At 27.4% G+C, this 15290-nt stretch overlaps 1 protein-coding gene across 1 annotated transcript in view; it reads left to right on the top strand.

The window, feature by feature from the left end:
- The first annotated feature begins 11885 nt into the window (after nt 1–11885).
- LOC105844333 (uncharacterized) overlaps nt 11886–15290 on the top strand; it is a 15503-nt gene continuing 12098 nt past the window's right edge. The window contains exon 1 of the mRNA XM_065796018.1: nt 11886–12452. Within this exon, the coding sequence (XP_065652090.1) occupies nt 11927–12452 (526 nt within the window). The 5' untranslated portion in view covers nt 11886–11926. The remainder of the gene's footprint in view (nt 12453–15290) is intronic.

Genomic DNA, 15290 nt, shown 5'->3' on the forward strand with positions numbered 1-15290 from the left:
AAAAAAGCTTTGCCCCACATATATGCTGCAAAGCCCGAGTCGTAGCCTTAAGGCGCTGGAATGAAGGCACAACAAACTGTATGCCATTTGGTGTACCGATGGTATGGGGAGAAGGCAAGGTCCATACTACAGACTGCTATTTTCGTATGACCAACCTTAAAGGTAAGATAATTTCTTAAAAGTAAAAATATTTCTTAAAAGTAAAAATATTTCTTAAAAGTAAAAATATTTCTTAAAAGTAAAAATATTTCTTAAAAGTAAAAATATTTACCTTTTTTTTTTTTTAGGTGCCACAAGAAGTCCTAACGGTCTTGTCACAGAGCACCGTGGAGGTGCATTTAACCAGGAAGTTTACGCCTCCTTCCTTACCGTGACGCGAAAATATTTCCAGAGCTCGTTTCGAACCTGGATCTCCTGCTTATAAAGCAAGCGCTCTAACCACTGCGCCACGGCCGCACAAACTAATCCAAGCATTTTTTTTTTTTTTTTATAGTCTAATGAAGTTTGAATTATTTATAAAAATTGTGTTGAAATTCAACAAAAAAATTCTTTAAATTGTTTAGAAAAGTGAATAAAAATCTAAAAATTAAGTATGTGAATTTTTTCAGGTGTCAGTACGAAAAAAAAAACACATGGTCGTCTATCCTGATATTCTTTCTGCCATTAAGCCAGTGCCACATGGTCCAGGAGTTCCAGTTCCTTCTCCACTTGAGAAAGGCAAACTAGAAGTGAATATGGAAGGTGTAAAAGTGAAAGACACTGACATATCTGTAACATATGAGCCAACGTCTAGCATGATTTTGCCAAGACCACTCATTCAAAGCCAATTCATTGACTTGACCAGAGATCTTGGTCTTTTTCAAGAGAATGCACAACTTCTTGCTTCTCGTCTTAGTGAGAGCAATCTCCTCTCCAAAGAATCTACCTTCTATTGGTATAGAAACACAGAAGAAAAGTTTCGAATGTTCTTTGAAGTTCATTCTTTTAGCTCGTTGGCATATTGCAATGATGTAAAAGGCTTTATAGGGCACTTGGCGTTCCTTACCAACCAAGAGAATGGAGGCTCTTTATTGATTCTTCTAGCAGAAGCTTATAGGCAATACTCCTACACATTGGCAATAAAATGGCATCTGTACCTATTGGACATTCAGTTCAGTTGACAGAAAGCTACAAGAACATGAAAATATTGATTGATGCAATCAAGTACTCCAAACACAATTGGCTAATATGTGGTGACCTTAAGGTACAATAATTATTAAGTTTTCTTGTCAATATAAAGCTTTCCTTTGAAAATACTTTAGCACCTGTGGGTAATTTTTTAGAAAGGAATAGAAATATATTTTAACTTACTAAGATTTGATTTTTTATGAATAAATCTTTTCTTTTCAGGTTGTGTGCTTTCTACTTGGGATGCAAGGGGGGAGGGGGAAGGGTACACAAAATACCCTTGCTTCTTATGCCTATGGGATAGTAGGGCAGATAGTCTTTACTATAAGCAAAAAGACTGGCCATCTAGGGAGGCATTCACAATTGGCAGCTACTTCGTGATAGCTGAACCACTAGTCCCTCCAGAAAATGTTTTGCTTCCTCCTCTCCATATCAAACTTGGTCTGATGAAAATTTTTGTAAAAGTACTGAATAAAGAAGGCCAAGCTTTTAAGTATCTATTGCAAAAGTTCCCACAGATCAGTAATGCCAAGCTACATGCAAGTGTATTTGACGGACCCAAAATTAGAACTCTGTTAAAAGACAAAGATTTTGATATCAAAATAGTAGGCATCGAACGAGATGCATGGCGAACGTTCAGCACAGTAATTGAAGGATTTCTGGGAAATAAATGAAGCTCTGAATATGATTCATATGTCGATGAGCTTATGAAAAGCTTAGAAAAACTGGGAGCTTGCATGTCAATTTTCTCCGGTCACATCTTGACTATTTTCCTAAAAACTGTGGAAATTACAGGGAGGAACAGGGTGAAAGATTCCACCAGGATATAAAAACGATGGAGACCAGGTATCTAGGACGTTGGGAAATAAACATGTTAGCTGACTATTGTTGGTGTTTTAAACGCGACGAACCAATAACTCTTCACAAACGGAAGGCATCAAGGACTTCCTTCCACGGGAAATAGATTTTTTTCTTTACAGTATTCGATTACTTCACAAGTTGTTTTTAAGTTTAAAGTTAACAAAGGAGTTAAATTGAGCCTTTTTTCAGTTCACAAATAATTATTGCAATGTATTACATTACTAGGATGAAAATGAGAGATTTCTTGAAAATTATGTTTTTCTCAAAAAAAAAGTGTGCTGTATTTCAATAACCTGACCAGATTGAGCAAAATGAATGTCATATTTGGGTTTAGGAGGCCATTTCATTAGGAATTACATAAGAAACCCCTTGGAATAGAAATTTTTTTTTCAAACGCAGGCCTGTGTTATTAACCCTTTTCAATCGTCGGGTAACGCGTATAATTAGAATCTTAAGAAACAATACAGTTATAAACACCTATTGTATTACAATTAGGGTTAGGACTATTGTAAATGTAATTGTAAAAATTAAACACAACCGCACATTACAGAAACAATAAAAAAATTTTGTTTTGGTATTGTATTGCTGTGATGAAAAACAATTACAATAAGTATTGTATTGTTTTTTTTCTAACAATACAATAAAAGATCGAGAACTTTTGTATCGTATTGTTTTAATGAAATAAAATTACAATAACTATTGTATTGTTTTGTTGAAAACAATTACAATAACTATTGCAGTGTATTACTTTACATTAAAGTAGAAAAGCTAACGTATTTTAACGTATTTATATTCATCTCTGACGAACTTACTATTAATTTTGCTACTTTTTATTTACGGATTTGCAATATATTGCAAATTTAATTTTTACATATTTAGATTTCGTATCACCTATCTTGTTATGTATTTCTAAGCTCTAATACAATAACAATAATCATTGTTACTGTTATTGTTTTCATTACAATTACAATAGTCCTAACCCTAATTACAATTTTTTAAGTCATAGAAAGACGACAATATTCGGTAAATATATAAATAGTGTATTACCGAATATTATGTAAAAGAAAAAAAAATTGTTTTTAAATCTAACGCAATACTATTTAATGACAAAACTACTTTAGTATGCCAATAACTATACTTCTACCAATAACTGTAGGCTATAGATTAATGTTTACATTAAAAAAAATTAAAATAAATACAATTTTAACAATTGTTTAATAAAAATAACAGAAACTACTTATTAAATTACTCTGAGTTTCTACGGTTATGTTGTATTTAGGTGAAATTCATTTTTTTCAATTATATTATTTATTAATCGCGTTATAAATAAATAATATAATTAAATCAAATTACAGTAAATACTAATGAAATCTAATAATCACATTCAAAAATTTATATTTTCAAAGTAATACAGTAAATATAAAAATTTTTAGTTTGATTATTAGTTTTAAATTGTATTTATTATTATACTGTCAGTATCAACAGTATCAACTAATGAGTTATTATTAAAATACTATTGGTACTTTGATAGCAATAACAAACGATATACATACATATATGATTGTATATACATACATGCATTCATACATACATACATACATACATACATACATACATACATACATACATACATACATACATACATACATACATACATACATACATACATACATACATACATACATACATACATTCATACATATATGCATATATATGTATGTATGCATACATACATATATATATATATATATATATATATATATTATATATACATATACATTATATATATATATATATATATATATATATATATATATATATATATATATATATATATATATATATATGTATATATATTTATTTATTTATTTATTCTTTCAACTACTTATATGTATATAAATATGTTCATATATAAAAAATGTATATATATGTAATGTGTATGCATGTATATGTGTGTTTGTCTGTGTATAGCAATTTACTAGTCACTTTTTTCACTAATTTTTTTGTTTACCTTAAAACAAGTTTTTTGTTGTAAAACTCTTGTCTGATTCTTGAATTTTCATTAAAACAGTTTATTCATAGTTTTGTATTTCTAAATACACTCTTTGCAACAACATTGGTAATATAATTTTTATTATTTAGAGATTTCCAGTTTTTGTTTTATTTTGTTTTTACATTTTTGAATTAGGCTCATGTTTTAATGAATTAATAATAATAGTATTTTGATAGGTAAAACAGTTATCTTATACAATTTCAAAAACAGCAGTTATAAACTTCTTTTAAAAATATCTATCCCATGTAAAGTTGTGAAGATTATTATACAAGAAACTTTGATGAAGCATCTTTTTGAAAACAATTTTATTTATAAAGAGTAACACGGATTTGTTCCAAGAGTAGAATGTGTAGCCAGTTTGTTTGAATCCTTAGATTTCATTCTGTGCCAATATTTACTAAAGGCTATTAATAGACTTTTTAACCAGTTTAAATTTTATGCAGATGACATAAATTAACTTTAAAAGTTAATAGCCATATTGATAATGGAATATTACAAAATGACCTAAATCATCTTATAAGATGGTCAAAGAAGTGACTTTTGAACTACATCCTAATAAATGTAAAATTATGCATATTGGAAGGAAAAGTTACAGATATATGTATGATACTGTCATTTTAACCAATTGTTAAAATGACAGTTAGCAAAGCAAATGAAATGCTTGGTCAAACAAATCACAGTTTTAAATATCTTAATGCAAATTCAATGAAATTACTTAGTACATCTCTGGTTAGTCTTCACTTTGGGTGTGCTGCTTCAATCTGGAATCTAAACTACATAAAAGATATAGTATGGATAAAACTGATCAAGCAATTCTAAGGTGGGTAACAACGATTAAAAGTCTGAATTACCAGGAATATAAGGAAAGACTTGAGGTATTTAAATTGACAGCATTGAAAGTTATGCATCATTGACATGATACAAATTCTGCAAGGGTATTTACACAATCGTTTTGCATTATCCAAATGAAAAAGTGCTTTTGGAAAATATCATGGACATAAAGGCATAGTTTAAATAATAGCAAGATTTAACTTCTTTACTAACTCAAAATCAGCAAACGCATGTGACTTACTTATTTGATAAGTTTATGGCTGTTAAAGTTTAACATTTCTGTTAGGTTGTATTATGTACGTATATGTATAAATATTTTATATGTGTATAAAATATTCATATTACACACATATCTATCTATATTAGTAAAAACACTTTTTGATTACTTCAACACTGTGTTTCACCATCAGTAGTTTCATCAGGAAGATTCTTCCTGATGAACCTACTGATAGTGAAACACAGTGTTGAAGTAATCAAAAATTAGATAAGTGTTTTTACTAATTTATTATTGCTCTGTTCTTAGAATACACCAACATAATTTATATATACATATATATATATATATATATATATATATATATATATATATATATATATATATATATATATATATATATTAAATTAGTAAAAATTCACTAAAGGCATAAAAGCAGTATATTTCTGCTATGTCTTTATTAATGAAAAATACAGTGTAAATAAAAAAAAGTTTGATATGTGATTTTCTACTAATTTTTATTGCTCTGTTCTTTTAAGAAAATTGAGCACTATTTTGTAGAATACCTTTAAATTATTTGTATGCATGTATGTATGTATGTATGTATGTATGTATGTATGTATGTATGTATGTATGTATGTATGTATGTATGTATGTATGTATGTATGTATGTATGTATGTATGTATATATATATATGTATGTATGTGTATATATATATATATAATATATATTAAATATATAATATATATATATATATAAATATATATGTGTATATATATAATATATGTTTAATATATATATATATATATATATATATATATATATATATATATATATATATATATATATATATATATATATATATGTATGTGTATATATATATATATATATATGTGTGTATATATATATATATATATATATATATATGTATGTGTATATATATATATATATATATATATATATATATATATATATATATATATATATATATATGTATGCAACTCTTGGAATTAGGGTCAGCATTTGGCAATACCGACCTAACTGCCAACCTGAAAGTGTATAAGGTCAGCAAAAAATTGCTGACCTCGTTTCTATGTTATATGATAAGATCTTTGTATCAAATAATTTTTGCCAACCTGATGCCAACCTCTAAAAGATTGAGATTGGTAAATTATTGGCGACCTCATTTTTTCTAATTCTGAGGGTTGATATATATGTGTATATAATAGTGATGTATTGATAGCACTTTTTTGGCCGATAGCGATGCTGATGGATGGGAAAAGGCTGATAACGATACCGATAACAATGAATTAATTATTAAAATTTTGAAAATATAGAACCGTACAACTTTAAATCCTGAAATCTTTTTCATGGAATCAATACTGGTAAACAAATGCTTGGACTTAAATCAGGAGCTAAACCATTATTTTAAAAAGTATAAGAAAAACTCAGTTAAAAAATATACATTTTTTAGTTTTTTTTTACAATGAATACAAAACTTTCAAAAAAAATAAATACAATTTAAGAACACTTTTTATCTCAATTTTAAAAAGAAAATGGTACTATCATAAGCAGTTTACTTAAAATTCTATATTAATTTATTCGTAATTTAGATATCTAAAAAATATAATCCAAGACATAAAAAAAAAACAATCATGTTGTTTAGGTATCTAAGTTATTTTCAGATAATTAAGTTGTTTTTAGAATAATTTTATTTTAGGATGTTTGATCCCCACCACGCTCCTGGTAGTACCAGGCTCAACTTGTTTCTCCACACAGCGGCCTTGTTTGTCAAGGTTTGTGTTTTGGAGTTATAAAGTTGAGAGAGGGTTGTAACCATTACTAAAGTTGCCTCCTCGACTGGAGTGGCCTTCATGGCAACTCCATTTGAGGAGGCCGCTAAAAAAGTATATAGAAATATAGCAGGCTGTACTTGAACATAACAATGAAGATAATAATGTTTAAATTGGTTACTTTTAAGTATAGCAATAGAATAACACAAAATAAAACTATTCTAAAAACAACATTATGATAATAAAAGTATAAGCAGAGTTGTTAGTTCTTGGCCTTGCCTTAAGGGCAAAAATTGAGGCCTTGGCCTTGGTCTGGGCCTTGAAGCTGTTGGCCCTGGCCTCAATTGTTTTGACCTTGGCCTTAAAAAATACATATTTTCTTATTGATTTCATTGAATTCTGCGCATAGCCTTGGTTTATTTTACAAAATGTGGTTTTTTTGTCACAGCATTTGCTACTTACAGTTTTGTTAGTAATTAGCCTTAACATAAGGCAAAAATTGAAGTCTTTGGTCTTGAAAATGTTTGCGTAAGCCTTGTCCTTGTCTTTGGCCTTGTCCGTGTCCTTTGGCCTTGTTAACAACTCTGAGTATAAGTACATTCAGCTGTTAAATTAAAGTTATTTAATTATTATCATAATGCAGGATAAAAGTAATAGAATGCCATCAGTTGGGAAATCACTAGTTAAAATGCTGATACCAATTGTGCAAAAAGTGGCCGATGTTGATCCCGATTAATCGGTACATCAATTGTATATAGATATATATATATACATAAATATTATATATATATATATATATAAATATATATATATATATATATATATATATATATATATATATATATATATATATATATATATATATATATATATATATAGTATATGGGAGAAGACGAGGAACATTCAACCTTATTGAATATTTCCCAGCATGCCTACTGTTACAGCTTTAAATTTTTTGCATGTTTTGTCTGCTAGTGAGCTATCACAGCAAACAAGTATTGATCCATTTTCATGAGCATTAGTACTTATATAGAAGAAAATCTGAGTATTGATATAATAGGTAATTTTTTTAAAATTTAAAAAATCTGCAGCCTCTTTTGCAATCTAAATCTCTTAAACTTTTGTGTTGTTTATTTTTTAGTGATATCTTGAGTAGCTGCTTTATCCTTAAATGCAAAAATATCTACACTAAAATAATAAAAAATATTATGAAATTTTTATTAAACAAGGTTATATCAAAAGATTTTCTTGCAATTTTGTTTCTGGAAATAATACTGAACATGAAGACGAATTACCAAAGTATTTAAGTAAATATACAGCAAAGCAAGTGTTTACTGCTGATTAAGAGATTATGTTATAAAATTATATTAAAAAGTCTTGAGACATAAATTATGGACTGATTTATAAAAACATATGGAAGCTGGCTTATGATTATTCAAAAATGTTGACTAATTGCAGCTTTCCACCAAAATGAGGAAAACAGGGTATAGCATGAGTAGAAGTACAGATTTTCACAAATATAAAGTTGGACAATTTTTTGAAAATTATAAATCAGTTTTGGAGCCATTTCGTTTTCCCCCATCAAAAGTTTTTAATCTAAATGAAACTGGCTGCACACCAATCATGAAAACTGTAAAGATTGTTCGACATTCAGCAGGACAAGTTTCATAGCTAGTTTTGGCAAATAGTGGTCATTCAGTAACATTTGTCGGCATTATAAATGCAATCAGTTAGTTTCTTCCTCCGGTTTGCATTTTACCCAAAAGTCATAATTTGGATAGTTTGATCATAGTTTTATGATAGGAGGTTCATCATCTAGTATTGCTGTTGATAGTAAAAGCAGATGGATTATCTCAGAATTATTTCCTTCTGTGCTTCAACACATAGTTTATCACACCAACTGTACCAATGAAAAATCAATGCTACTTTTATTAGACAATCACGAATCTTAATGTTCACTGTAGTCAAATGTCTTTTGTAAAGATGGAGTATGTTTACTAAGTTTCCCTTCCTATACTACTCATCATATATAGCCTCTTTAAGTCAGCATTTTCTCACCATTTAAATGAAATAAATGCACAGTTGCCTATAATGACTCTTTTGCATCAAATTCAGTAAAAACCATTTACTTTAAAGTGTATTCCACAATTGACGAAACTTGTATTTCTGGGCTCATTTACAGCTTGTAATATATTTAAGTTGTTGGCTTTTACAGAAAACAGTTTCATGCCCAGCTATGTCACAAATAGAACACTAATTAGAGAACCAAGCAAAAATCTAGGGTAATAAGTACACCATTACAAAATAATCTAACACCCTTATCTACCCCTGAAATGCTTTCCTCTTGCATCCTCTTGAATTACTCCAGCAGTCAAAAACTGACTTCAAAACATGTGCAGCTCTTGCCTAAAGGTCCTCATAGACAAAACAAAAAAAAGGGGAAGTCAATGATTTATACTGACACTCCTTATAAGGGAAAGATTAAAAGAAAAGAAAAAATTATCAATTTGGAAAAAAAAACGCTTTCAAAGAAAACTACTCAATAAGACAAACAAATTATTCAGTAGATTTCTCACCAAAAAAAAAAATTTTAAGTAGTCTGTCCAAAGACATAAATGATGAAGATATAGCATTAAACAAGAATTCAATTGTTAATTTACTTAAGGTAACAGACGGTGTGTATAATAGTGATATACATATTGAAGATTTTATGGTTGTAAAATTTCCGACTAAATATAATCTATATACAAAATAGTGCTCAATTTTCTTAAAAGAACAGAGCAATAAAAATTAGTAAAAAATCACAAATCAAACTTTTTTTATTTTACACTGTGTTTTTCATTAATAAAGACTTAGAGCAAAATGCATTGCATTTATGCTCTAAGTTATATCAGCCATAACCTATTATATCAGCCATGTGAAAGAAATATCTACTATGAACACTACAAAATTTTTGAGAAAAAACAAAACAGTTTAGCGTTCATTTTCCCTGATGCTGATGTTATTTCTTTAGTGGACACATCAGAAATTGTTGCAGTTTTAAAATCTCTGACTCCAGCAAAGATGGAAAGAACAGCATCATTATTTTAATTTTGATATAATTTGGCAAATCTTATTGTAAAACACCTTTTTTTGCATATTGTGTAGAAAGTTTTTATTTGTACAGTAAAGCATTTAAAATAAAAAAAGCTTATTGATTTATTTTATTAATAATGATATGGTCAAAAGTGTACTCTCTTGGTGGTTGAAACTACTTTTAAAACAGTTGTAGAATTAACAAAATTTTATATACACTATATTTTTAAAATTTTTTTGTTTAATTCCATTACTTGTAATATTAAAAAGTTAATCGCTTCTCATAATAAATCATTGATAAATAAATAAAAACCTGCTAAGTGGTTGAATGTTCTCTGTTATTCCAAGATTTGTGTATATGTATTAATATTGTATACACATATTAAATATTCACACATATCCATTTCAAATCATCCAAAATCATTGCACCAAAATCAATTTCTTTACTTCTTTTTTTTTTTAATTTTTTCTAAATTTTTTTTTACAATTTTAGCAAAAAAGGTTTTTGCTAAAATTGTACAAGGTCTGTATCTATATCTGCATCTCATACATGACTGAAACTTTTCCTTCCAGTATGCATAATTTTACATGTATTAAGATGTAGTTCAAAAGTCACTTCTTTGACCATCTCATAAGATATAGTAATACTTTATTATCAATAGGGCTAGTAATTTTTAAAATTAAATCGTGTCATTTGCATACAATTTAATAGTTAAAAGATCAAATTTTAATATGATCTGTAAAAAATCAATAATTACTAAGAAGCATTTGTATCTATGTATCCTATTGCATTTGTTATTTTGCATTGCATTGCATTTGTATCTATCTATCTTGTTGCATTTAAAGATAAAGAGACATGATGTAAATCTGAGGTTGGTAAAAGCTGTCGTAACACATATTATAGAAAAAGTATCCTGCAACCTCTAGTAGGCTGTAGGAAACCAATAAAGTTAAATATTTAATTCATTTTGAAGTCTTAAAATTTCTTAACATCTACATTATCTACATATGAGCAAACTACATGTTATTTAATGATATAATTAGGAGACAATAATGGTAGTATCATGTTTGATAAAGAAATTTATTGTATCCTAAATAGTTATTTTTAATTGGTAATTGATATTTAAAAAAATTACATATAGTTTACTTCCTGTGTTAAGAACAATTTTAATTATAAAAATATTATATATTTTAAAATAGAATGAAGCACTTGAAGACCTGAGAACAATACAGTTGTTCCATGTCCAATCCACATGTGGTCATTTTTTTTGTTAAATACTAATCTAGTTATAATTTTACAGTCACATGTTCTGAGAATTTTAGTACTCTAGCTATTGTAAATTTTGAACCTTAAATAACATGGCTGTATGATATTTTTCGCATCTGAAGCACAAAACAACTAAAAAGTGACATACAGTGTTAATCTCTCAAACTAGTGATTGTTAATGGAATCAAAAAGTTTATGAAAAAGAAACAAGTCACCTTGTGTGTTCAGTAAGTCTAGGTCCTGCATTTTTTACTTCTTACAATAAAATGTTAGCTCTCAAGTTGCTTACTTTTTAGCTAATATTTTAAGTTGCGCAATTTTCTTTAATTTTTAATAATCATGTTATTTTTTATAAACCTTTTTGGGAAAGATGTTCTTTTCATTTTCAGTTTTATATTTCTAGCTATAAATTTCAAGTTATCTATATCCTGTACTCTACACTATGTTAACAGAATGCAAAAATTTTAAAGTTTTTTGGATGTTATTGAAGTCTATTGCATTGCATTAGAAAAAATCCTAAAAAAGGCAACCTGTGTTATAAAAGTATCAAAATTTCAAAACATCATTCATTTTAAATTATTTAACACTAATAATACTTTCTTATAGAAAAAAAATTAGTAGCAAATTAGTTTTTTTTTTCAATAAAGTTCTTTTTAGAAAAAAAATGAAAAGTGAGGGAATTGTTACAAAAGACAGTCATATATGGAAAGAAGGCTTTATGGAAAAAAAAACTGGAATAATTAAAATGTGGAAATCACGTTATTTTGTACTTCTAGATGATGTGTTGTGTTATTTTTTGCGTGAAGAACAAAAGGAGTCATTGCGTCCTACTGGAAGAATATTCTTTAGTGATACAACTTATATTGATAGAACTGAAAAGAAATCTCATCCATATGCTATTCTTATTCAAACACAATCTAAAAAGCACTTAATTAGTTGTGCTTCATACCGCGAGCGTGAAGATTGGGTAAATAAAATATGGGAAGCCAGAGAAAAACATAAAATATTAGAACATGATGATCCAATTAGAAGAAAAAGCACTCGTCTCGGAAAAGATTTCAAAAGAGTTACTATTCAAAAAGATCCACAACATGGTATTGGATGTACAATTAAAAATGTAGGTGGAGCAATATTCGTGAGTAGAATTATACCTGATGGACCTGTTGCAACATCTGGAGTGCTTAGACCAGGTAAGTATTTATTTTTCTTGAAAAGTTCATTTTTGTGTGTATTTTTTTGGAGGATTGTTTTTTATGGAAAAAATACAAAAAATACGAATCATCTCAAGTTTGTTATAATATTTAGTTTTGATTAATTTTAATCAGTTTATTTGAAAAATTCAACAAATTTAAAATAATTATCAGAAAAAAAAACTTGAAAGATTTTAACTTGTTATTCAGCAGTTTATATATATATATATATATATATATATATATATATATATATATATATATATATATATATATATATATATATATATATATATATATATTATATATATATATATATACACACACACACACATCAGAATGTATTTTTATTTGCGTATTGAGTATAATATTATCATCATACTCAATACGCAACTCAGCATTTTTTTGAGTATAATCCTCAGTATGCAACTTATCATACTTATTTTTGTTGAGTAGAATACTCAATACACAACTCATCATACGTATTATTTTTGAGTATTTTGCATAAAAATTTGCAATTTTTTTGAGTGTAAAATAGAATTTTACATTTAAAATTTATTTTTTCGTTTTATTGAATTTCAAACAGAAATAATATTTCCTCAAAAGAAAAAAAATAATGAAAAAATCAATTATAGTTTTCAAAAATGTACTTTTAGTTCACAACCAAAAAAAACCCATTAATTACATTGCGATGTTTTAAAAACAAATTCTTTTGGATTTGTATGTTAAAAATCACATCTTCAAGTCTCTAGGGAGCAATTAGCATTGCATTTTAAACAACGATTTATGAGGCTGCTTTGAGTAGCGCTTTTTAAGCTGCCTAGTAAGCATGTAGAACTTCGTATTTGAAATAATGACTTTATGTGCTTTAATTGAATTACGTTTTTTAATTTTTCTTAAAAGTATGCAATTTTATTTTGAAAATATATTTTTTCTTTTTATTTTGTTGATTTTATGAGACTAGATGTATATTAGTCAAAATAATTAAATAGAAAAAATGCTAAGGGATCATCCATAAATTACATAACGCAAACTTTCACAATAAACAAAACAAAAAAGATCAAAAGTTTTCCCTCGCAGAGTCTTAATTTAAATAAAAAATCAAAATAGCCCATTAAGTTTTATTAAAATAGCCGCGTTAAAGAGCTTAATATCTCCTACTTCTATTTAAAAAGTATATTTTGCGTTACATAATTTATTGACAATCCCTAATTAGATGTAAATATTTCTATTTCTATTTATAGTAAACAAATAATATAATTTTGATTTAATATTTCAGTTAATTAATAATTAAAATAAACCATTTGAATCTTAGCTTCAATTTATATATACAATATAGTTTAATCTAATTTATTTTAATGATATTGTTTGAATGTTTAAAATCAAGTTTTGTTTTAGATTTTTTGCTTTGATGTCTGGAAGATACGCCAAAAGAAAAAATTCGACTGTAAATAGTTCTAGAAAAAAAAGAAGAAAAAATAATGAAGAAGATAAAGAAAGTCTGCCTGTAAATAAACAAATAATCTCAAATAGATGTAATAGCACCTTAAGTGATTTCTCAATTTCAAAAAATCAAGACCAATCCTTGTGCAGCAAAAGCTTAAGCAATCTTTCATCAACAAATTTAAGTTTTTGATTATATGCTCAAGAGATTGATAAAATTCAACACAACTTAAAAAACAACAAGTTTTTATGTAAAATTTTTAAATTAGGTGACACTGAAAAAACTAATAGTTCATTGGGAAACATAAATTAATTCTAAGCCTAGAAAGAAAGAAAGGCTACAGTTTAACTGCATTTATTGCTATAAAGTATTACATGAGCCAATTGGTAAAAGTGGTATTTTTGACATTTAAAATACATTTAAAACATAAGTTTTAAAAACAAATGCCTGCAGGGAGCCTTGATAACAAAGATGATTCGTGCTTAAATGATAATGTCATGGATCTAATTAAATATGTAATATCATCCAATATGGCAACCCAAGAACTGCGTAACTTGATTCTAAAAAGACTTTTAGAGCGTCATAAAATTCATTTACCATGTGAAAAGTCTTTTGTCTATAATATTATTTCTAAAGTAACAGGAAAGATAAAAAATCAATCACGAACCTCTTTAGAAAAGCCAAAACTGTTACATTAATAGCTGCCATCAGGGATAGCTGTGAAATAGCTGATTTTTTTGCCTTATGTTGCCAGGTTGCTTTTGTTGATTTCAGTAAAAAACTAATTGTTCTTGGTCTTCAACGAATGAATGGTCCACATAATGCTGATATATAAATAATATATTAGTTTCTGAACAAATATTAAATCAATATGATTTTTGATAAATCTAAAGTTGATGGTTATGTGAGCAATGGTGGTAAAGCTTTTCTTAGAGCTTTTCCTCATCTGACTTAAAAATCGGTAATTAGATTGAAAAAGATTTTTGGGAAGACTTGTTTGAAAATGACGATAGTGTTGAGAATGACCAGGAACAGAATGAACATAACTGAAAGATTCACCTGAAAATTAAATTGATCCTGAAACAAATGAGTTGCATACTGAAGAAACAAGTCCAATTCAAAATGATATTAAATTAAGCAAGCTATCTAATGGATTGACACTGAGCTTGATGCTACCAGAGTAGAATTAATAGAAAAGAGCCTGCAACATGACAGATCAAACATTAAATTATGCTTTTTTAAAAAGTAACTTAGCCATTCTCAATGAACTGGCTGAATAAAAATATTTTCTTTATTCATTTGTAAATAATTTTCTTGATCATTGTTTTGTTTATGAGTTGCAATTACATTTTTGAAAATTATAATTAATTTTTTCTTTCATTTTCTTTTCATTT

The sequence above is a fragment of the Hydra vulgaris genome, chromosome 04, assembly GCF_038396675.1.
Source record: "Hydra vulgaris chromosome 04, alternate assembly HydraT2T_AEP".
Lineage (NCBI taxonomy): Eukaryota > Metazoa > Cnidaria > Hydrozoa > Anthoathecata > Hydridae > Hydra > Hydra vulgaris.